General features: G+C 38.1%; 4 protein-coding genes across 11 annotated transcripts in view; 3 read left to right on the forward strand and 1 right to left on the reverse strand.

Moving 5' to 3' along the window:
* coro2aa (coronin 2Aa) overlaps positions 1 to 5,542 on the forward strand; it is a 36,968-nt gene extending 31,426 nt beyond the window's left edge. For both annotated transcript variants that reach the window (XM_068727383.1, XM_068727384.1), the window contains exon 12: positions 621 to 5,542. In XM_068727383.1, the coding sequence (XP_068583484.1) occupies positions 621 to 761 (141 nt within the window). In that variant the 3' untranslated portion in view covers positions 762 to 5,542. The remainder of the gene's footprint in view (positions 1 to 620) is intronic.
* Positions 5,543 to 7,278: 1,736 nt separating this feature from the next.
* On the reverse strand, positions 7,279 to 13,211 carry anp32b (acidic (leucine-rich) nuclear phosphoprotein 32 family, member B). Of its 6 annotated transcripts, none has more exons than XM_068727385.1 (7): positions 12,981 to 13,211; positions 10,527 to 10,676; positions 10,304 to 10,426; positions 9,357 to 9,549; positions 9,000 to 9,139; positions 8,844 to 8,907; positions 7,279 to 7,482 (listed from the first exon to the last, which is right to left on the reverse strand). In XM_068727385.1, exons 1-7 carry the CDS (start codon positions 13,032 to 13,034, stop codon positions 7,379 to 7,381), a joined length of 828 nt encoding a protein of 275 aa, XP_068583486.1. In that variant the 5' UTR covers positions 13,035 to 13,211; the 3' UTR covers positions 7,279 to 7,378. The 6 variants fall into 6 exon arrangements, with proteins under 6 accessions (XP_068583486.1, XP_068583489.1, XP_068583488.1 ...); XM_068727388.1 differs by having other exon boundaries at positions 7,279 to 7,464; positions 12,981 to 13,210; XM_068727387.1 differs by having other exon boundaries at positions 9,015 to 9,139; positions 12,981 to 13,209.
* Positions 13,212 to 15,527: 2,316 nt separating this feature from the next.
* On the forward strand, positions 15,528 to 17,711 carry hemgn (hemogen). 2 transcript variants are annotated; one of them, XM_068726995.1, is made up of 4 exons: positions 15,528 to 15,656; positions 15,980 to 16,070; positions 16,526 to 17,106; positions 17,218 to 17,711. In XM_068726995.1, exons 1-4 carry the CDS (start codon positions 15,593 to 15,595, stop codon positions 17,328 to 17,330), a joined length of 849 nt encoding a protein of 282 aa, XP_068583096.1. In that variant the 5' UTR covers positions 15,528 to 15,592; the 3' UTR covers positions 17,331 to 17,711. The 2 variants fall into 2 exon arrangements, with proteins under 2 accessions (XP_068583096.1, XP_068583097.1); XM_068726996.1 differs by having other exon boundaries at positions 15,529 to 15,656; positions 15,980 to 16,058.
* Positions 17,712 to 19,536: 1,825 nt separating this feature from the next.
* On the forward strand, positions 19,537 to 23,888 carry trmo (tRNA methyltransferase O). Its single transcript, XM_068727114.1, has 6 exons — positions 19,537 to 19,708; positions 19,958 to 20,109; positions 20,973 to 21,147; positions 21,819 to 21,976; positions 22,238 to 22,795; positions 23,255 to 23,888. The coding sequence occupies exons 1-6, from the start codon at positions 19,620 to 19,622 to the stop codon at positions 23,488 to 23,490; spliced, it is 1,368 nt and encodes a 455-aa protein (XP_068583215.1). The 5' UTR covers positions 19,537 to 19,619; the 3' UTR covers positions 23,491 to 23,888.
* The last annotated feature ends 76 nt before the right edge of the window (positions 23,889 to 23,964 follow it).

Consider the following 23,964-nt stretch of genomic DNA (forward strand, 5'->3'; position numbering starts at 1 on the left):
TCATATCAGGCAATTGCACACCATCAATTTATGTCCACTAAAAGTGCTTGTTTTTGCTACTGACATTCTCTGGTTGTTATTATAAGTATCTGACAACATTATGGAAAAGACAATACAGAAAATAAAACACTTTTCTTACATTTTGCTTTCCATTTGTTATTGTGTCATGTGACTTGTTGCCGGAGGACAAGGGTGGAAACGTGAGTGGAGTTAGAGAGAGGAGGGGCGAGTTTTTTAGTGGACAGAACTGGCTGATATGATTACACTGCAGCCTGTTAACGCCGTCTGCAGACTTCTCCATCAATACTGAACCAATTTCAAAAATGGTTGTCCCTATTACTCATTTAAACACAAAAAACATGGGAAAATAGGGTCCAGGTTGAAAAATACCAAAGTTACCCTTATATTGCGGCATATACTATAATAATTAAAAGGAGACCTTGATGAACGTATCAACATCATCTGGATTTTGGCAGCTGGACAGTTGGAGGAAACTGAGAGATTTTACTGAGTAAATCAAACTGAATCTGAAGCCTAAAAGTGTACATGTCTCCCCTGTCTCTAGTGGAAATGACACCCTTGATATATTCCAATATATTCTGCATGTGTTTTGTCCACAGCTGCGACTGAAGTTCCACAAGCAGCAGGAGGAGATCCGACGGTTGAGGGAGCTCCTCAACCAGAGGGACGTGCGCGTCAAACAGCTGGAGCTGGAGATTAAGAACATCAGAAACTCCCAGTCTCACCAGAGCTCCCTCTAAGACTTGCCACACCCACGGGGTCACCTCCACCCCCTCGAGGAACACATGCATCACTGTACAAACTTACTAACCCCAACTTTAAACCACGACACCTGTTCTTAGGATCCTGACTCACCTCTTTACCTTTTAATGAGCCCTCCACACTCACTGCACAGGGGTGATTTAAACCTCAACTTTTGTGTTTTCGTTCCTTCTGTCTGTTCCACACACAGTGAACATATTCTTTGTTGATACACTAAAACACTGAGTCTCACCCAGATGTAACATGGTTTAAAACTATTTGCACCTGTGGACCTTGACCTTTCTTTTGTACGCTTCAAAGCTATGCAAGTTATTGTAATTTTTTGCTTTTTATGCTCTTTGTAGCTGGAGATAAAACAGGATGTCTGTGCCTGTTTTGACTGGATGATGTGGCTAACTGCGTGTTTGAAAGTTGTTGCAGGGCAGGAGCAGACATTCTGTGTGATTGTGCGATAATGCTGAATTTTTTTTTTATGCTTGGTGATTATTTTATTTCCAATATTCAAACTACTGTAAGTGGAGGTGGTTGTGGTGTTTTTAATGTATGCTTGAATGTGTGCTTGAATGAGAGCGATCTAAATGAATGACAATATCATGATCCCAGCTGTGTTCTTGCGTTCCATTGAGCTGCATTTGTTTTTATTTTTTAAATGACTGGAAATTTGAAAATGAATCAATGTGTTTCACTGCAGCTATTGTGTAAGCCAATTCTGTAACTGATGCCATGTAGCAGTTCTTAATTTTTTATATTTATTTTTAAAATGCAGGCAAAGAAAATTGACCATTTGTTCAAGTACTTGAATTCCCGATTGTAATTTTGCAAAATACAGCATGCAAACTGTTTTTAAAAGGACAAAAAGCGTGCTTTAATTTTCCCTGAGGTGGAGTCACTGTGAAGAAAACAATTTAAAGCCATTGTAGAGCCGTAGTCCTGCACTACTTCTGGGTTAGTTTGTGTTCCACTAGCTTTTAGTTGTGAATGTATTTTCTTTAAAAAGGTGTCTTTTATTGCTCTTTGTAAAAATCTGAAACATGACACTGGGATTTTCTATTCATATTTTAAGCTGAAAGAGTATCTGCTTCTTCAGTGGATAGTAAAATATGAGCATGTCATAGCTCTGGTGAGTGATAGCGGGAGTTCAGGTGGGAGATAGAACATATATTGAGATGATAGAAATGTGTCTACTGTCAGAGATGCCATGTAGTATCTCTGCTGTATTTAATTTACTGAATTAAACTTCCTCTCTAGTTATTTCATTCATATACAGTTCCTCAGAATAGGTACAATGGATTTATGACGTATAATGATTACATTCTATAGGATTTTATTTATGTTGCCCATTCCTATGCAGGACATATAGTTCTTGAATGCAAACACAAATTATTATTTAGCTTGATAGTTCATTTCTGACCTTTTTAAAGCAGCGCTGGAAAAATAAATCTCCATCTCATCTCTTACTCGCATGTTCTGGAGCTTTAAACGGTCTTCATTAGCAGATCAAGTTTGTAAGTAAGTGGGTTTCAATGACTGGATGAGTAGATATTTTTATTTATCTTTTTTAGAAGATGGACAGAGAGTTACCAGTATGATGTTTCAGCTTTGCAAGAGATCCTCTGTGTTAACATGACTAACTCATGTCTGGATGAGGCTAGTGGAAGAGAAGTGAGCTCAACAGGGAGACAGGTCTTCATCTCATAAAATAATCATTTTACTTACGTGTGACAGGGAAAATATCAGTTTTGTTTTTAAATGCATAGCTGTGATGATCTGTTAATTTAACCGCAAAGACTTAAATAACTAAAATGTACACAAAGTCACACTGAGCACTTGGTGAAGTCCATGCTAATGGCATTTAAAAATGCATTTTCCCTCAAGGAACCTCTGAATGGTGTTCATAGTTTTTGCCACTCTGCCATCAGACCAGTTTCTTATATTAGTTGCCTTCTGAATTTAAACATTCCCTTGTTCTCCATGTTGAGAGGAACAATTCTCTGCCATGTAAATATGCATAGATATTACAGAAGCGCTTGCAGATATTAGGCAGCACAAACAGTATAGCTGTTTACCCCAAGATTACCACTCGGATACAGCACACATTATCATACATGCCTGTATTTATGTAGTCGGAAGCACAAGCATCATAATGATATTCTAGATTTGGCTTACATTTCATGGCCTCTTGTGAAAGATGTATCGCATGGAAACTGCCATACCAACCCACACACATACAGACACACTGGCCTCAATACAATTGTGGACCTTTTGACCTCTGGGAGGACAGTTCTAGCACAGCTTCATCTCTAGCTGACTTTTGTCCAGGAGCAGCAACGCCCCGGCCATAGTAAACTCTAACCACCACTGCTGTTGGTGGATGAGTCTCAACACATTCCTACAGTGCACTGCTGTGCTTGCAGCTGACGTGGACTTGCTTAAGGGCTGATTTGGTTGTTTGAACACATCACAACAGATGTAAATTGTACTTCCAGAGCCATTCCAACAAGCTTAATTGTGTCAATGTTTCCCTCAGAATTTATTCAAATGAGTTTTCCCAATCCCAAAAAAATATTTTATTTGTATTTTATAATATTTCTCCTTCTGAAAAGTCTCTCTGGAAATGGACGGATGAACTGTTGAACAAAATTGTGTATTTAAAGAACAGTCATTGGTTAGCTTGGGAATTCAATGCTTGATGCAGTTTATACCACAAATAAATACTGCATACCGCTAGCTAAATAACATAGCAGCGCTATTTTATAGTGACTGAACTGTTAATGGCAGAATTTGTCTTATACAGTATTTACTGCTGGCCCATTTCATACCTGCGTGACCAAAAACTATGGAAACTCACAATTTTCAATATTTAATAATAAAAAAAACATGAAATAATCATATTGACACATCTTTTAATAAAAATAAAAACATTAAAACTTAACTCATTATTGTGGAAAAAAAATTTATCAATTTTCATGACTCAATTTTATTTGGATATCCGTTTTATTTAATGAAAGCTTTGGTTTTAAAATTTTAATTTTCATGATGTAATATTTACTGATCATACTTTTCATGGTGGGTTTTATTTCATAATGTCATGTGTGTAACATTACCCATCTCTTAAGCTAGTAAGCTCAACAACTTCAACCAAATTCAGCCTGTTGGCTACCGTTAGCGAGAGCAACCATTGTAGTGTAACATAATTCTAAAGTTTTGATGACCTGAGTGCCCATGTGATTGAGCACAGGAAAAATACACCTCACTTCCACATTAAACTGCAGACTTATCCACCAAAATTGCTAACTTTAGCCTACAGCAATAACATTGACGACATAGCGTAATTCCTGTGCCACTAGTTGCCGACAACCTGTAGCTTTCTACAAGTTGTCATTCCTGACCTGACAGATGCGTGTTAGGGGGACACAGTTTGAAGCAGCAGCCGAGCAGTGTATTAAATGTAGGCTAAGCTATTAAAAAGAAAAGTCTTGAAAAGGACCGCGGATGATTGAAATATAGTGTTTATGCATAGATTTTATCTCAAGTTCGGTGGCCACACAAAATTACTTTTTGAGTGCCGCCAATGGTCGGCAGGCCGCACTTTGAGCAGCTATGACTATGAGAGGCTTTAGTTGTAAATAGTATTAAATGCTACTTTGTGTTTCTTACTCAAAATAGTTGCTAATTAATGCTTTTTCAATGATAGGCAAACGCACAATGATTATTGACACGCCCACTTAGGAGACGAAAGTGTTTTCCATTTCAAGCCGTCCGGAGGAGCTTGTTGTGCATCATCTTTGTTATTGAGCATCTTTGTCCAGTCAGTGAACCGGCCCCTGACATTCCAGACCAAGTCAGGCTGTAGAGGCAAAACCTCTGATTGTATTGAATCAGGCAAGGGTGTGTTTTATTGGTTATTTAAATTTTCATTTGTAAGCGCAAGGATGGTAATAGTAGCCTACTTCTTAGCCTGTGATAAAAGTTGAATAACTCCCTCTGTCTTCTTTAAACATTAAGCTTGTGTAATAAACTGGTTGTGTGGAATTTGAAAGACATGGGCTACGGCTTGTTAGGGAGGGTCAAACAAAAAAAGATGCTCTTGGTTGCATCAAGGGAAATGACGCTGCCACGTTTTAGAGCTTGACTCATACTAGGGAACAAAAGTGAGGATATTTTGACCATTCTCTGTGAGTTCACCAGCTTCATTTAAGTGCAGCACTAAATTGCTGGAGTACTCCTCTAAATTGATGAATGATGGATTTTGATTTGATGCTTCAAAAGCAACCGTATAACACTAAGACAACAGAATAATGAACTCACTGCCAGCTAGATCAACAAATATCCACTCATATATTTTGATATTTGTGGTGTACCACCCTTGTGCCTGCACAACTAGAGTATAATTTCAATCAATTTCCACTTGTTACACATTAGAATGAATTATTAACAATAAGCATTGGGAGTGGAAAAGCAAAGTTGTTTTTTCACAAATCTTTTTCTTGCTGTTTTCTTCAAATTATCTTATGAATTAATCATCACAATGTTCTGCTGAAGTAATGATTACTTTGCTGTACTAAAAAATTGTAATAGATGGATCATCATTCTGTGGTTTTATTATTAATGTGTCCAATACCAAGTCCTCAGAAAAACATCTCAACAAGCCAAATGACAACAACAATATCTATTCCAGAGACCTATTGGTATTAATGCATGCAGACACTGACAGTCTCTTACGTTATCCTGGAGCAATAAACTGCAGTCGACTGTAGCATTCACTGTCTGAAGACGTCTGATTTAATAAAAAACGGTTCATTAAAGGGTTGTTGCTGGGTTCATATAAGCCTCACTGTGCCTGATCTAGACGCATTTTAATGCAGGTATTGTGATTTCCTTCTATTTTTCTGTTAAATGTATTCAATAAAAAGTGAAAAAGATGCTATGCCATTTCGAAATGTAAGAAAAAAAATATGAATCACATAAAATCTATGTGTCTTCTCTAATGGAGCATAATACCTTCTTTCCCAAAACAATACATTGAAGTAAAAACATTTAACTCAATGGCTCAACTACATTAATATTTAAGCAGCTAGCTATTTATGTTACAAAATCAGCAGTGCTGCTTGCAGGTCCCTCAGTAAACTGTTGACTATTTGGAGTCTCTGAGGCTGCAGCATGTAGACGGCTAACATTGTTTATCTGTACACGATTGCCTGGCTTGTGTTTAAAATACGAAAGGGCTCTAAAAAAAGCAGCAGCCTGGAGAAGATCAGCAGCCATAAACTATTTCAGAAACAAATTGATCCTCACAAGCACAGAAATGAAATTTAGTTGCTATTGCTGGGCTCAATGTTAAAAAAAAGTGTGTGTGGGGGGGGGGGGTTACAGGCCAGTGCTCTCTATCTCGGGGTAACATTGTTTCTGTAGAGCGTATAATTACTATATTTTGTTTCAGAATATATTCTACAGGTTACAAGCTAGTACAGCATTAACTTTAGTGGGAAAAGTTCTCAAGTCCATCTTAAAACAAAACTCACATGCCCAAATGTGAAAAAAATATCACTTTTGTTTTCATACTAAAAACACAAACACTTAATTTAACTTACTTAGACTGTGAAGGCCTCCTCCAGTATTAGGTATGGGTGAATTTCAGAAAGCATTTTACACAATAAGACTGGATTTTGTCCCCTATCTCTTACATTGGACTCACTAGAAAAGGGTCTCCTTGACACTAGTATGGTGAGGAGTAATGGTTACAGCGAATATTAGCTATTTCCATTTACAAATTGGCATCAGAGTATTGTATCAAGGGAGACTCGTAAAAAAAAACAAAAAAAACCTGTCTTTTAAGACCAGACATCAAGCTTTTCTGTGGACTGTTATCTACAGTCACCATCAGAATACACAGAACAGCAGCAAGGGGTGGATGATGGCCATCATTTTGTCACTTTCCGTTCATTTCGGTATACCAAAAAAATCAAGGCAGGAAGAGAGAAAAGCACAAAATGTTAACATTTTATTTACAAAGTTGTTTTTTTGTCATACAGAAAGTAAAAATGTAGCTACAACCTTGATTTGTGCAACAGGCGGCCACACTAAAAATCATGGCTCGCTGGTTGCACAGCTGCTATAGCAATAATTTTATTGGGAAAAATAAGGAACAGAACAAAATAATAAAAGACAATAAAATTGAGAAATAATAAACCCAACAACAAAAAAAATAATTCATCCAACGAAATATTAAAAGCACAGACCCAAAACTAGATACCAGTCCCAAAGTCCTCACACGGGAATACATAAAGAGGGATCGACAGTGAAATTGTGGAATGCTGAGTGCTGGGCTGCCTGAGAACCTCTGGGCTGTGGGGTGGGTGAGGTGGAGGGTGTTGGGTGGCTCTCAGTTCCATGAGGGGGGGAGGGAAAAAAAGGGTGTGGCAGCTCCACTCGGCCCGCCCATCCGGTACAGTCTTGCCCCATAAAAAGAGCTCAGAGCTGGGGGGGGAGGGGGTAGACATGGATTACAAAGGCGGTGTGAGTTGTAGGAGGGCGGACGTTCGGGTTTGTGGGAGAGGAAGGGTAACTCGGTAGGCTCTCGTTTTCAATTTCGCTCTTAATCATCGTCTTCATCGTCGTCATCGTCGTCCTCATCCTCTGGGTCTCGCTTTCTCTTCTCCCCTTTGCCAGCTTCTGCTGCTGCTTCTGGGGGCAAAGAGACTTCAATTTCAGCAAAACAAAGAAAACGTTATGATCCATTGCAGGCACAACAGCCAGACTCAGTCTAACCCTTTAATCATGCAGGAAATACTTAAATATATATTTTTAAACACATTCTACATATAATATAGTCTTTATGCGTTACATATTTTATACATACACAGGGTTCTTTACATATATTCAGTGTGAATTACAAACAACTTGTATCTTTCAGCGTTATCAATCCTCTAGTGGGATGTTAGAGAGGGTGGGCAGTGCTTAAGAATGGTCACTATCATGTTTTGCTGTCCCTACATGATATAATGTTACACCATAAGGAGCTGAAAATAAACAGTGTCAGATATGTATCTTCACTGTTGAAATTTGTCAGGATTTAACCGACCCTCTTGAGATGTTTTACACTGACAGGCTCATCTCAAGTTGTATGCCTTAAGATATATTAACATTATCAAAGCGTTTTTTATAATTTACTATATTATGTTATTTTACTTATATTATGAATGGTCAGTGATGGGCAATTGCTATGGAAGCCATTTGACAATGCTCTGTGAGCTCTCCTGCACAGCTTCCTCAGTAAACAGAACCACCAGCAGGTGTCATATTATTCATGATATCCAGTTTTTATTAGTCATTATCAAGTGCATCCACATATGTACATGTACTTACCCTTCTATGTATGTATTACTTTTATTTAAAGCTACAGCTTATGTACAAAAATAACATTTTAAATCTAAAGTCCTTACTCAGCCATCCTGCCGTCCCATTAATACCAAAACGGCTTAATTTCCAAAACTGGACTTCAGCTGTTTCAGTACATTTCACTATTGACTTTTCTTTACTTTAATAACACAATAATAAAAAAGGCAATATGGTACTATGTCGCATTATTTTGTACTTCTATTTTTTTGTAATTAATTAAGAGTATATATAGTTAATATGAAAAATTTGAGAAAATGTGAAATATTTTGGACTTAAATCTTAAGGAGTAACTTAACAGTAAATGCACTTTTGACTTACTTTAAAGTTTGTAATTTGGTATCCAGTCAGTTATATGCGTACCAGTGGATTGCAGTCTCAGTCTGCAGTATTCATTGTAATAGTTCTGTGCCTTTTTAATGAAGAAACATCTGTCTAACCCAATCTGGCAGGATAACCAATGTCCCACCTCTCACATTAAAAACATAAACCAGATCTTGGCCTTGTGGAGGGTCTAGAGTCGTGATACGAAGAGAGATGGCCGCAGTGCTGTGTTGTACTTATATTAATAGTTAACCGTGTTGAAATAAGTTAGGTGCTCTGGGGTTTGAATGCATTTTTGATATGTAAAGGGAACGGTGTTCAACTATGGCAATGGTACATACCGTCTTCGTCCTCATCTTCTTCATCTTCATCATCTACTTCCCCATCCTGAGCAAAGTCTTCCTCCTTGTTAAACAAAAATGTTTTAAAAAGTTAAAATAGAAAAAATTAATCCAAACTCCTTGCAAGAATATTTTCTGCCAAATAATTTCAATTACATTTTTTTGGATTACCTCGTCTTCTCCGCTGACCTCATCGTCGTCTTCTTCTCCTTCTACCTCCTCTTCATCTTCCTCGTCGTCCTCTTCCTCATCAAAGTCCTCCTCCTCTCCATCCTCGTCTTCCTCCTCCTCTCCCTCTGCGATTACAAAAGCAACAACAAATTAGTCAACAAAATGGAATCATGCTGTAATCAAAGTCCAACATTAGTAGACTCTATGCTCAAAGTGAGAGACACAGATAATTAAATTGTGTTATTTAGCAGAGTTGTCATTTCATATTGATATATTTCCAGCTACTGTGGACTTAAGGATCAGTAAAGCAGGAAGACCTGAGATATTGGAAGAACTTCTCACCTTCATCTTCATCGTCATCTACGCCGTCTCCGTCCACCTCTCCGTCAGAGTCGGAGGCTTCCCTGTCCTCCATGTCGTAACCATCCAGGTAGGTGAGCTGTGGCAGCAGCTTGAACACACTCTCTCTGTAGTCATTCAGGTTTGTCACTTCACAGTTGAACAGGTCCAAACTTTTCAGGTTATCCAGCTTTTTCTGTTGATCAAATTCAATAAAGAACTGCGATGAGAAACTGCTACATGTCATTTTAAGGGTTAAAGCAAATAGTTGCTGAAGTGTGTGTGAGGTTGGCCGATACTGTACGGGCTGTAAAATGTGTCAACCAGTGGATATTTTGCTATACCATTTATACAGATTAATATCTGGTTGTAATTGAACTACCTTGATTTGTAGGTACGGAATTCTCTGGATTAGAGGATTCATTTCTCAACTGAATTTCCAGAAATTCCGGTTTCTTGCACCCTAAACTCAAAGAACGCTGTATGCAGTTTGCTCAACTCTTTTTTTGTTCCAATACAAATTCCCATATAAGAATCATATTTGAAATGCATATACTGTAAGATGTCATTAAATTTGTGTGAAATGTATAAGGAGGATCTCTACTGAACCCTTTGAAAGGTCAGTTGAAGTGTATGTTGAGTCTAACAACTGAAAGTTTAAATATTTATATCCGCATATACAGAAAGCTGTGCTCAAATTAGAAATGCATATGTTATTTGTATGCTGTTGGTTGAGAACAGTTCATTACTGTAATCGCATCTACATTAGTACAGTTGTATGCATGACAAGATTGTGTATAAATGTGTGTGCTTTGTCTAATAATGAATTTTTCATTAACATGATACAAGATAACAAAAAGTCCAATGAATATACTGAAGATACACATTCTGTATTCATGCAGATAGATATGTATGTTCGTGTTGCTTCTAACGTATCTCAAAACACATACCAATGGTTCCAATGTGCTAATGTCTTTCAATTTGTTGCCACTCAGGTTTAGATGTGTGAGGTTGGGTAGTTTCTCTGCTAAAACATCAAGGCCACCGCTGATTCTGTTGTCACTCAACTCCAGCTGAAAGACAGTAGAAGGAAATATTATTCCAGCTGACATTTTGTCACAATTCAGCTTTTGCATGGAGGTAAGAAGGTGAAACATCTTTTTTTTTTTTTACCTTTTTGAGTTTTCCTAGTTTGGGCAAGTTGGAGACTGACATTAAGCCAACATTTATCAAACTGAGGAACTCCAGGTTGACAAACTCAGCTGTGAGGCCTTCGATTTTCCCTTCAACTGATCGACAATTGTCAAGGACAAGTTCTCGTACCTGGAATACAGAAAAGTATAATATATCACATACAAGTTTAATGCATCTTGTGAAACTATGCAATTACAATCTATTATAAAACTAAAAATATATATTTACTATAAAATATTTTACAAACTTTTCTGAAACAAAAGAATGCCATTTTTTAGGCAAAATCATCGAGAAAACAAGCTGACAGACAACATAACATCTTTAATAATTTGTGTTGTTGTTTAGGGAAATTGCCCTTTATTGTGTGTAAAGTAATCTAAAATGTATTTTGTAGTTGAAAACATTACAAGACAAGTCTGAAGGCGGAGTTAGTTTGAGTCGGTTAAAGCCAACACTGGTTGCGCAATTCAATGTTGGAGAAAAACGTTGCAAAAAAAAGTTAGTGGCAAACGTCAAAGATCACGATTTCTGAAGTAAAACACCGAAACGGTTCTTGTGTCTCCGTCTAAAAAACACGTGTGTGCTTAATGTATCCGGGCACGACGGGTAATATACAGATTTCATTGAAACGATGAAGAGCAAAGCGGTGGTTTCCCGTGGCCTGCTGATGCAGTCACTAATGACAAATGCAATGATTTTTACTGAGCTAGGTTAGCTCGCTACAGGCTAGCCGTTGCCCCTTTTAAACGCTGCCGTGCAGCAGAGGAGCAGTCTGTCTGCCCGCCATTAGCCAACCCAACAGCAACGGAAAGGATTGCGAATACACCCTTAGTACAGATTTTCTTTTTTTCGTTAAACCAGCTTTCATTTGGGAAGTGGAGTATTCCTTGTCGTCGAGCGAACGACCCATATTGCCAGTTTGTTACAGGGTACAACGTCGTTTTCAGGTCGAAGGAAATATACTGAGAACGGAAATTTAGTTAAAAAAAACAAAGATGGAGACAGTTCCTTTCTCCCAGAGCTTCAAAGACGACAGAATGACAACATGGCGATTCCTGAGATACAGTATGCAGTTCTCTGAACACTTCAATGGGCAAAAACAACTGCTTTTAAAGAGTAATTATCGTTATTTACACGTTACCTAAGTTATTTTTCGGTGTTAAATCAGTTTTATTTCATGCATGAGCCGATGGGGTAACGCCGACCGTCGAGTTTTTGGCTGCCCACGCATGAAGCGCGGTGCACCGGATCTCCGTGTCATTCAGGCTCGGTTAATGAAACCAACGGTCAACAAATTAATCCGTTTGGTTGCAAACAACGACAAGTTTAGCTCTGCTTAACAATCATCGGACGAAAGAGTAGTTATGTTTTGACAGTTTTAAGTTTACAACTGGATATATTTTGTTGTCTTTGTACAGTGGGGGTAATGTGGCGGGAACAAAAACACACTGTTTAGAAGTTAGATGGCTGGTGTCTGGCTGACTGAATCATCACCAGACTTTATTAAATAAGTGCAATATTTAGATGAAAGGGTAACGTTAACGTAGCAGCTAAACAAGCGTGTAAGCTATTTTTGGGGAATAAATTGCTGCACACTCCCTTTGGAAACTTACGAATCGCAACGTGTCTTTAAACAACCCACGGTCACATGAATATGTATTTGCTAGTTTGTGTAAATATCAACTGGCTTATTTTAACAGTGGCTTAATGTTAAGTGATCAACGTATATGGATGACTCGTGAATCAAGTGACTGTTTTTTTTGTTGTCGCTGCTGAATCCGTCCATTTGATATTAACGTACTCTCCGGAAATTTTAAGACATAACTCTTGATCGCCGATGGCCCGTTTACATGCAACACAAAACTCAATTTGTAGCACGGACGCCTTGTGAGTTGTAAAGAGCATTTGTAACGAAAAAAGCGCCCCATTTTTTAGCAGTTATGCTAGCAGCAAACATGGCTTCCAAGGTCTGTATGAAATGTACCGCTCTGTGAATGCCAACCGCGGCGCAGGATGCAAATTTCCTAATATATCAGCGTAAAAAAGAAGTTTACTAATTGTCTTACACCGGGGGAGTCCTTCTGAACCGTGTGTGTGTTGTGCACCACTGGACAAGGAGGCTGCGAAACGGTTAAAGCACCGCAATAATGCCAGCGAGCGGAGGAATCGCCGTTTCAAAGTAACGATTGAATAACGTTCATAGCTTTTCTCCTCTCGTTGCCCCTATACGCCCAATCCAGAGCGGTATAAAGGATTAAGCTTGTTGTGCGAGTGTTTTCCGCCCTATTATAAACCCGAAAACATCATCTAAAGCCCATGTGGTCACCATTACGTTAGCCACACAGGTCACTCGCAAAGCAGAAAAAGTAGCAAGCAAGGCTAGCAAAGGCTAGCCAGAAAACTAAGGGTTGGTTTTAAAAAAGCACGACTCACATCAGACGGTGTCCTGTTTCTTAGCTCCAAGTGGATCCTCTTTTTCATGTCCATCTTGCCCTATGAAAGTGAAACTTTTTCTCTCTTGGGTTTTGGTGGGATCTTCAGTCCAAAGGCAGAGATGCCCTAATGGAGGGAGAATATAGGACTGTATAATGAACTGAGCCAAACGCTAAGTTAGTCGGAGAGAGGAGAAACCATGGAGGGAAACGGGACTGAAACAAAATCTATGCTCAACAGCGCCATCTGCGTCCAGAAACGCCCATTGCCCCTATGAAGGCATTGCAGTCACAAAACATGACGCTGCCCCGAAACAGTGCTATGGTGCAATTTATTTCTGCAAGGAAAATGCTGTACTATGTTTTTGTCTGTAAAGTCAGTTTTATTAAATGAAGGAAATCAGCATTATGAGCACAGTTTTCTGCGAGTACCATCCAACAAATTAGACGTCGATAAAGTAGGTCATATGGTCAACTTTGTTTATCTGCCCAACTTACAGTTTCATGGCTTGGAAAACATCCCCACGTTCGATGTATTAAGCGTTATGTTGTTGTGGTTTCACATTGAAAGAGTAAATAAGGCGAATATTCAACAAAGAAATCCTGCTTTGATTAGTATTCAAACCTGTTGCCTTCCTTTGTTTGGCAAATGCATGATTGTAATTGTAGCCCAGACTGATGAATGTATGCTCCTTGTGACTATTTTTGATCAATAAAGTGCAGAATGGATAAATTGTGTTGTACTTTTGGTTCATAAATGCCAGATTCCTTAAACCGTTTGGACACACGGAGAGAGAGGAGGGGTGTGTTTGGTTTGCAGTAAAGAGAGCATTGTACATGCACATGGGTGAGGAGGGCACACCCCCCCCCCCCCCCCCCCCCCCAAACTCCACCCCCCTTTACTTCCTGAGACACCAGAGCCCTCAAGTAGAAGTCTACTGAGTAGCAGTTGTTGCCCTTTATACATTCAAATATGAATCCCTAATTATACTCTGCATTTTGGTAGAATTATTGACACAATTCTTAGCTTAGTTATTAGTAAAATAGTAAATATTTATCACAAATAAGCATACAATGTTGTATATCCACTATGTCTACAGACTACAATATCCAAATAGCCTTTGACAATGTGCAAGTTATTTGTTCATAATATATGTGTATAGACTGTTTTTAAACCAGTGTTTAGTATGGTAGGAAATGTACACCAGAAGATGGCACTGTACTATCTGCTTTGACATTCTTCAAATTTAAGTTGCATTGTGCAACAGTATAGGGCTGTGTGTGAGTGACAGCCATTACTGCATGTGGTTGTAATGCTGATAATAATCTGTCATTTGGAAAAGATGTGCACACATGGAAGGAGTCCAGTCTTGTGTCTGTTATCAGCTGAAGAGTTAATTGTGCAGCCTGGGGTCTTTTTAAACAGCTGGAAGTTGACCTTGATACTGAAGGTGCTGCTAAATGTTCACGGTAGTTTAAGTGTGTGTGTGTGTGTGTGTGTGTGTGTGTGTGTGTGTGTGTGTGTGTGTGTGTCAGTTTCTGTTTGAATATATGGGACAGTTTGTTCATCTCAGTCAGTGTATCCCAGAGAAGGAGGTTATAGTACTTGGCCAAAACAGGTGAATGAGCACATTTTCCACAACAGTCACAAGTTCAACAGAGAGTAGTTTAGATTGAAACACAGTTCTATTACTATAATTGTATTGCAAGAAGCTTCTTTAACAAAGAGACCCTCAACATTTCCCCTACAGTGCTGGAGGCAATTGGCAGTAGAGTGTTATTTACTCTGCAGGACAGCTTCTTTCTCTGAGTGGCTCAAACACACACATCAAGGTGCTGGGAGAAGATTGAGAACACGCCCTAACTGAGCAGCTCTCCATCTGTGAGATAAGATGGGTATGCCTCCACTCCGGTTGAAGACAAGATTTCTTGCTTGGTGTCAGGCTGTCTAGTGGCTTTTCAACACAGCAGTCTACCCAAAGTTCTTGATGGTATATTTCTTTATTAGAAAAAAGACAGTTTTTAGTATGTTTATTGATGATTGTTATTATTTATGCAAAAAAGAAACAAGCAGGGATTTGAAATATTGGCTAATTTATTTCATATTCAGAACTTAATTTAACTGTTGAACTGTTTTGTGCTTGCCAACGATATTAGATCATTTAGACATTGAATAATTGTCCATATAAATTCAATCAAAGTATACTTTTGCCACAGCTTCACTATCAGCTGCTGGCTTGCACATAAACATGCATGCAAAACAGAATTCCTTTTTATGTTCCTAGTTTAATTAAGACAACATTTTAGTCTAATAAGCGTAATACTTTATTATTTCTCCCTTTACCTCATACATATTTTATCCCTATCACACACTACTGTCACACAACTTGCTCCAGTCATTTTTTTTTCTCTCTCTGTCAAAGCTGTGCCAACTCCACCAGCTTTACAAATACGATAAGACCAAAGCTGCAAGAACTCTTCCAGCACTATGGTAATGGTTAACCAGATAATTCATTTAGGGGTGGGAAAAGAAAACAGTCAGAAGTTATTCTGTCTTCATTTCTGTGCTTGCCCGCCTTCAATGAGTTGGATTCATTCATAGCAGGACTCAGAATGGAGGAGACGTTGCAGCAAGAGAAACAAGTGTCGGAATATAAAAATTCAAATGAAGACCAAGGTAACTTTTAAGATTTACTTCTCTTCTTTTTGAAATAAAGTAGGCCTGTTTCAGTATTTCCACACTAGAAAGTTGAGTGTGCCAGTTATTAATTTGCATGCTGTGTGATATACTTTAATCAACAGGTAAGCTACTACTACTACTCTTTCTGTATTTTTAAACCCAAATGTGGAAATGTTTCAGTCAAGCCCGGGTGAAGCTGAAAGAAAAACTGTCTCTGAACCATATCTTTATACGCCATCAGTCACTCACCACATTCTCTGGTCATGCATAAAAAATACTGCTCTTTGGTTTCATGCTGCCCTTGTTTCTCTGTTTCATAGGTGGAATCCGTCGGCGACTGCGGGACAGGGATCTTCTCAGGAAGAGAAAAGCCGAAGCAGAAGAAAAGGAGACTAACCAGTGGGTTTTTGGGTAAATTTAATAAAGAAAGGATTAGCCAATGTTAGTGCAGTGACCTACATTTACAGATATCTTTATTTGGAGTAACCATTATAGGTTTAGCAGTGCATAAAAAAATCTACTGTATAACGCACTAATGATACAGTACATCATTGTTTTAATGCCATGGAGAGTAAAAATGTTAGCATCAGAAATGTTTAATAAGGCTTTATTAACAAAACTGCCGTCTATATAACACTGTACTTCAGAATGCACGGTTAAATCATTATCAGCACTCCAGCTGCTTATCATTCCCCTGCTTTATATTGAATATGGAGCAAGAGGAAACCAAAGGTTGCTCTTGTGTTTCTATTGACGCCCCAGATCCAGGTCAAGGACTTTGTACTATTAGCTTTGCAAAAGTATCACAGAAAGCTGCATCAATGCTCACTGTTAGGAGGTTGATTGAATTTGTTGAACTCTCTCAGGGTGGAGAGTCAGAGGAAAAGACCCAGGGCTGAGAGTGGCACAAAGAGGAGAGGAAGGCCCAAGAAGAGCGAGCCCTCGCCGGAGATCTCTGTCATCCAGGAGGAGGCAGCAGTGCCTCAGGAAGCTCCTGCGGTGGTGGTCCCTGAACCTGCTGAGGTCATCCCAGATGAAACACCAGGCTCTCTATCCCCTTTACTTGCTGTGGAATCACAACCTTCATCTGTCCCTGCTGCCCCTGCACCTCGGCCACTGCTTGGATCCATCCAAAGCCCCATCTTTGCTCCTACTCTGACTTCTCCAGCACCAGTTAACCCGACTGCAGCGCTTTTTTCATTCTCACCTCCTGTTCCATCTTCCGTCAAAGTTCCGGCTCCAGATGCTGTTCCAGTCCCAGTCCCAGTCCTGAAACAAGCCCCTGTTCCAACTGCAGCTCCTGCTCGTGCCGCAGCTCTTCCTCAGGTGGAGACCCTTTCCGCAGAGTTACAAGGCAGGGAGGCCCTTGACCAGGTACTGATTAAGGACTTGGGCCCAGATGAGGAGGAGGACACCTCTGCATTTCAAGAAAAAAGAGCCGATGAAGGTATTAAAGAGGAAAATTAGACAGCAAGGAGAATGAATGGTGTGGATTACATTATCTAGTTGAAGAGTTTGCATTTTGTCCCAATATGAATTGTATCCTGTCTTTTTTTAGATTTGAATGGGGCATCGTCGATCAACGTACCTGAACAAAACAAAATGTTCTCAATTGCAACCTTGTCCCCGACGCCTCCTCCACAAAAATATTTCCCAGGAAATGTATTCTAATTTCCTAAAACACACTTTTCAGATACTGCCTCGGCTCAGACTTCCTTCTTTTCCGATCACAGTTTGTATCCGAGTGTTATTTTGGTTAGTGTGCAGCCTGTTGGTTGAAGAGAACAAACATACTGAGCATATGCATTGCTTATTTGACAAATGTATCAATTCAAAAATTCAAACATGTATGCTTATTTATTCTTGTTTGTTCTTCACTGCGAAGCTCATTAATTCTTTTTTGTATTTTGTATTCAGTAAACAGCAAATTTTGCTTGCTTTTATTTAAGAGTAAATGGTATAGATCACTGGGAATGATGTATTTGTAATTATGGATTTATTTGATAGAATTTTGTAAAAAGTTGTTATTCACCTAATAAAATACACTGCTTACAATAATTTGACTGTGGTCATAATTGTCTTTATTATTATGTTAGAAATACATGATTAATGATACATTGATACAATAGATTATATTGATGTTTTTGTACGGCTCTTATGAAAGTGTCATGGATTTATTCTATTTGGATTTATTCAAATTATTGATTACAATTTTTTGAAAGAATTTTTCATATTTTTTCACTTAAATGAAAAAATGTAATTACGGACAAAATTTTACAAACATCCTACTCTACCAATACGGTACCCTAGCCGATAAATGCAAAAAGTCTATTATTTATTTATTTATTCTATTACACGTTATTGCTTACAGTGTGAACAGAATATCTGTATGTCTGTATTTCATCTGTGCCTTGTTTGTACAGGCCTGTGTAACAGGCTTTATTTCATATATTATTATAATATATTCATTATTTGGCTGCTAATACTTAACCTAATACTATATACAGAGGTGGAAGATATTTGGATCCTTGCCTACAGTTAAAGTAACTATACCATAGTGTAAAAATACTATGCATTCAAAATTAATATTGTTATCAAAAATATATTCAAAGCATAAAAAATAAAAGTGTTCATTATGTAGCAGAATGGCCCTCGTCAGTGTATTATTATTATACATAATATTGTTTGAATATCATTACTGATATATTACTACGTAGGCAGGATTTTAATGTTGTAGCTGGCGAGGTGGAGCCAATATAACTACTTTATTCTGCTTCATTTATAACAATACACTTTATTATAAGATGATCTTGTCTTTTATATTTAAAATGTTAATATGTAGGGTAACAAGCTGTCAGATAAAAGCAGAACAATATTTCTGTCGGAATTGTAGTAGAATTAAAGTTAATGCAAATACTATACCACTGACTATATTGTACGATTTTCGGTTGGTTATTCAATTCAATTCAATTCAATTTATTTTGTATAGCCCAAAATCTAAAATTTGCCTCAGAGGGCTTTACAATCTGTATACATGCGACATCCTCTGTCCCAGGACCCTCACGTTGGTACAGGACCCCCCCCCCCCCCCAAAAAAAGCCCTTTAATGGGGAGAAATCCTCTCCCAGGATGGACAGAAGTGTGATAGATGTCATGTGTGCAGAATGAACAACATAATAGAGTTACAACACATTCAATGCATATGACAGAAATTATTCATATAATGAAAGTAGTAAGCAGAATAATGATGGAAAATGTACCACTACTAGCAATAACATTGCATTACGAATAGTACTATTCGTTCTGTATTCATAAATAAAGCTTATTTAAAAAAATTAAAAAAAATAGAAAACGAGGAGGGTGACATTACTCTTGGCTGACCTCTGCTGATATAAAACATGCAGTGGAACCAGCATGTGATGTTTGGTCATGTCGGCTATATTTGAAGAAACTGATGTATTTTTATATTAATTGATTAAAAAATACTGTACTGTAAAAATAAATAAAAATAAAAGAATAATTAAACATTAGATTAGATTAGATGTCTTTATTTGTCATTGCATGTTATACAACGGAACTTTGTTTGAACAATCTGTTCACAAAACAGTAAAAAACAACAGTTATTGCACGTAGAACATGCAGTGGGCTGCAAAACTGGTGCAAATGTATCAATGACTTCTGCAACATTAATACGTAATGCACATTTACGTTTTCTACCAACATTTACTTTACAATACACAATATACCCAATGTAAGGTATCCATAAGCAGGACGTTCCCCTGCTCAGATTGTCAGGTATGTTGTCACCTGGAACACTCCTGGTTGGCCAACAGGAAGTCAAACTCGTGCTTCCGCATTGAGAAACTCCCACGTGTTTCGTCAGCGGTTTGTTGCTGTTTAGCCAGCTAGCTGAAAGCTAACTGATTTTGTTATTTCTGTCAGTCTTTATACTTCAGTAAGATGAGTCCTATGTGTGACTGCTGCGGCGAGCACATAAATAAACTGAATCAGCAGATTTCCGTGATGAGAAAGGAAATCAAGAACTTGAGGTAGAGGGACCATTAACCTTCCTAACAGCTGTAACTAACTTTATATACGTCTCTCCTCAGACATGGTGTTAATAAACGTTTTGGCTGTCATCTTCTTTAGACGTGTTATTGATATACACCGTTACTTTATTTTTAAAAATTAAGTTGTATTGCATTTCCGTGTGCTTCCTTGCTCCCATGCCATTCATTACATTGTATTCGTATTTCTTTTGACATGGTATTTACTTGTATCTGATTGTTTTTTGACAGGCAGATGTTGGACAGTGCGGTTCGAGGTCATCGTAAACACATGATATCCATTCAGTCTGCTGTGTCAAAGATTGGACTCTGTGAACCCGGTAAAGACCAGACACCACCACCGTCTTCACCAGCAGCATCCCCACAGGCTGCATTAGAGCAAGGTAAATACCATTAGTACAACTGCAAAGTCAGCCACAATAAGAATGTAAATAAGGAAAAATTATATATATATATATATATATATATATATATATATATATATATATATATATATATATATATGTATAATATTACAATATGTCCCACTTTAAAGACGCATCTACTTTATACTGCTGCATCTCATCTCATCATATAAGAAACATTACGACTTGCTTCATCCCATAGGATTTTTTTGTGCCAAATGGGAGTTTGCATCGTAAAATAAATATATGTGTATAAATGTGTGTGTTTTGTTATTTATCTATTAGTCTGTCTGGTATTAATGGGATTAATTGATTAGTACATTATGAGTGATTATCTCGGTTAGTGACATCATGAGTTTGCTTTTTTTTGTCAGTCCAAAATCTGAAAATATAAAATTTGTCGTGATAAAATTGCAGGAAATCTTATTGATTTAATGTCAGCTATTTAATTTCAGCACTAAAATAAAATTGGAATTGAAATAGTGCAGCAGTTGTAGTCCATAGCAGAAAAGAGCGCAAATAGAAAATATCAATAAAGGTGCAAGTATAAAAAATATCAAAGAGATATCCAAAATTCTAAATATATAAATTGCCTAAAAAAATAAACAAGGTTAATGGTAAGACAGCTTCTTGGTAAGTTACACAAAGATAATGAATGAGATTTAGATATGTAGTTCAGTAATACTAAAAGTAGAGAACAAACCCACACATACAATAAATAAATAGTTACTGGCTAATATGTTGTACATAAGCAGTACATTGTTCAGAAAGATGCGTCTGTGTTACACATTTATAAAAATGTTATAAATTTAAACAATGTTGCTATCTCTGTAACACTCCAGGAAACATCCAGACAGTCCCGATTGGTTACATCACTTCCTGTTTCTCTGTGAAGAATGGGACACCCAGACAGCCCACCATTTGTGGCCCCTCAAGGGCCGAACTGTGCATTCAGCAGAGTGTCTTCAATAACCCTGAGCACGCTCTGGTGGGTCTGGAGCAATACTCCCATGTCTGGTAGGTCTCATGCATGTGTTTATACTGTATTTCTTTCAAAGTCCAGGCTGTGGTTTTGGGTTCTTATTACACAAAATAAAAGCAAAAAGTGTTGCTGCTGGTTTTGAAGCAATGTTTTTCATTCCACTGACAATGACTCAAAAGGGACAACGTTTAGATTATCATCTTATTGAAGCAATGTAAGTTTGGAGTGCGGATTTTTGAGGTGTGTCTAGACACTTTATTTAATTTGGACCTTCAGGAGTTACATATGCAGTTGATATTAAAAGTCTACATAAAGGCATTCCATTTCATGGTTTGATTGCATCAAAGCAAACTTGTTAAAATGCATTTTTAATGGAGCCATTTGAGTCTAATGCTGCTTACTTTTCCTTGCTTGAATAAGTTTTCCTTTCAGATGTCTAATAAGAGTGTATGAAGCCATATCAGACTGGTATTAACGCTGTATAAATAAACTTTATTCGGCACTTTTCAGGTAACATTTAGTAGATTTTTTTATTCCTCTGACAGAAGCAGTATATGTTTTTGGTTGCCTACCTATCTATCGCTTTATTTTCCCATTTTGTGTATGTTCTTCTGCCAATTTCAACAAAACTGCCTCTGCACACGTACAGACTTTGTGTATCCACTGTTTATTTCATATGTGTGTTTTCCCCATTTGGTCTCTTCAGGATCATCTTTGTCTTTCACAAAAATGGGCACTTGAGTTACAAAGCCAAAGTGAAGCCTCCTAGACTCAACGGTCAGAGAGTTGGTGTGTACTCGACACGCAGTCCCCACCGACCAAATGCCTTGGGCCTAACTCTAGCTAGACTTGATAAAATAGTAGGTGAGTGTGATTAACAAAAATGTGTCTTCAATTGTTGTGTGAAAAATGCGTGTTTGTGTCTTTGTGAGGACATATGTACATATTTGGCAGTATAGACATGTCACTTTTTTAAAACTCTTAATGCTAGACTACACTAATGTATAGATTATATTTTTTCCTGCTTGCACTTTATTTAAATATACTAGAAGTTGAAGTGTTCATCTGTCAAATTTAACAAAGTTGCTTGATAGAAACGAATGTTGTCCCATCTTTATTTTGTAGGTGATACAATTCATCTTTCAAACATTGACATGATTGCTGGAACCCCAGTCCTGGACATCAAACCCTACATCCCAGAGTATGACAACGCCGACTCCAGGATGAGCTCAGATGAGACAACAGATATATTCAACTTCCAAAAAGATTGTGATGATCAGTCAGGCCTAAAAAGGGAAATAAGTGATGATGATGGTGATGATGACTTTTGTAGTTTCCTCTCAACAGACAAATCTGAAGCTGATATTTCAGTCCCAGATTCCTCTCAGTCAGTCAGTGCTCAGTTTTCACGCCACAAATATCTAAACGACGTGCTGGAGGAGGTCGAGGCCTATGTGACCCAAAGGGACCTTTACCAGCTGAATTGTGCAAGAGATGATCAAGTTTCAGACTCTCCTAAAACCAAACCACCAGATGCCACTGTGGACCACCCTTGCTACGGAGAGGAGGCCTACAGTGCCATTGCTGGCTGGATCAGAGAGCCTCCTGTTAGCAGTTTGGAGGTGCGCTTCACTCCTCAGGCTGAGAGGGAGTTAGCAGACTTCCTTCCCACACACCTCTCAGGTAAACCGAACTTCCAGGTAAAAGGGTGATGTTGTGTTTTTGCCCACAAGAGGGTGCTGTTGTGAAAGAGATGAATATGAAAACAGTCATTCAGAATCTGCTTTATTGGCTAAGTTTGCGTTCACACATGAGGAATGTTGACCCTTGAGGTTGCTCACAATAACCTTACAGACAGCAATTTACAGGAAGATAGAAATAGACATGAAACTAAAATCAAGGACAACAAAGCTGAACAAAACCATCAACATTATCAACAATAACAGAACTAGTATGTAGATACAATGAGGTGAAAAAATGAGTGTGAAACGCGTGGTTCTGCACGGTATATGCATGTATACATGTTTATATACAGTAGATACAGCTTGCAGGATTGATATTCAAAAATAATGGATGCATGATGATTTGTGTGATAAAAGAATGCTGCCATTGAAAACAACCACCAACCCACATGTCACACAGGGCTCTCTGAAAGTGACAGACCCAGGTTCAAGTTTCTTCGCAGTCCAGAGGAAGCTGCCGCCGCTATCAGAGGGGTGCTGTCAGCAGACCCACGGTCAGTCTACAGGAGGACACGCTGCAGAGACAGACTCTTCTTCTTCACCCTGGACACGGCTGACATCACCTGCTGGTTTGGACAAGGCTTTGCTGAGGTACTGCAGGTCCGACCTGTGGAGCAACACATTGCTTCAATGTGAGAACCCCTTTCAGGGAAAGCTTCACAGCTGGAAAGACTCACTTTTCATGTTTGTTGAGGAACAAAGACAGAGCCCGTCAAATGTGCCTCATCTCAATATTTCCAGGTACTTTCTATACTGACAAATGTTTATTTAAGTGGTAACATAATTTAGACCTTCTAAAATCAGACACATGAAAGCCAAGGTACATTCAATTTAATACAAGTAGATAAAATAAAAGATTTTTGAAACATATATGCTTTTTTGTTTTGTTTTTGTACTTGTTTATGTTTTCTGTTTCTGACAGGAAGCCCCAATGGTGATGAAATGGTTGTACATGGGCAGTACAAATGATCTAGAAATAGGAGTGATTGTACAAATTTAATAAATTATCAAATGTATTAAATTATCAAATGTAGTAAATTATCGAGTTCTTTTTTATTTTCATGTGTTTTTCATATCTGGCCTTCTACCCAACAGAATGATCATGAGTGG

Source organism: Cebidichthys violaceus, unplaced genomic scaffold (genome assembly GCF_023349555.1).
Source record: "Cebidichthys violaceus isolate CVI_PGR_0920_01 unplaced genomic scaffold, fCebVio1.0.p SCAF_4, whole genome shotgun sequence".
NCBI lineage: Eukaryota > Metazoa > Chordata > Actinopteri > Perciformes > Stichaeidae > Cebidichthys > Cebidichthys violaceus.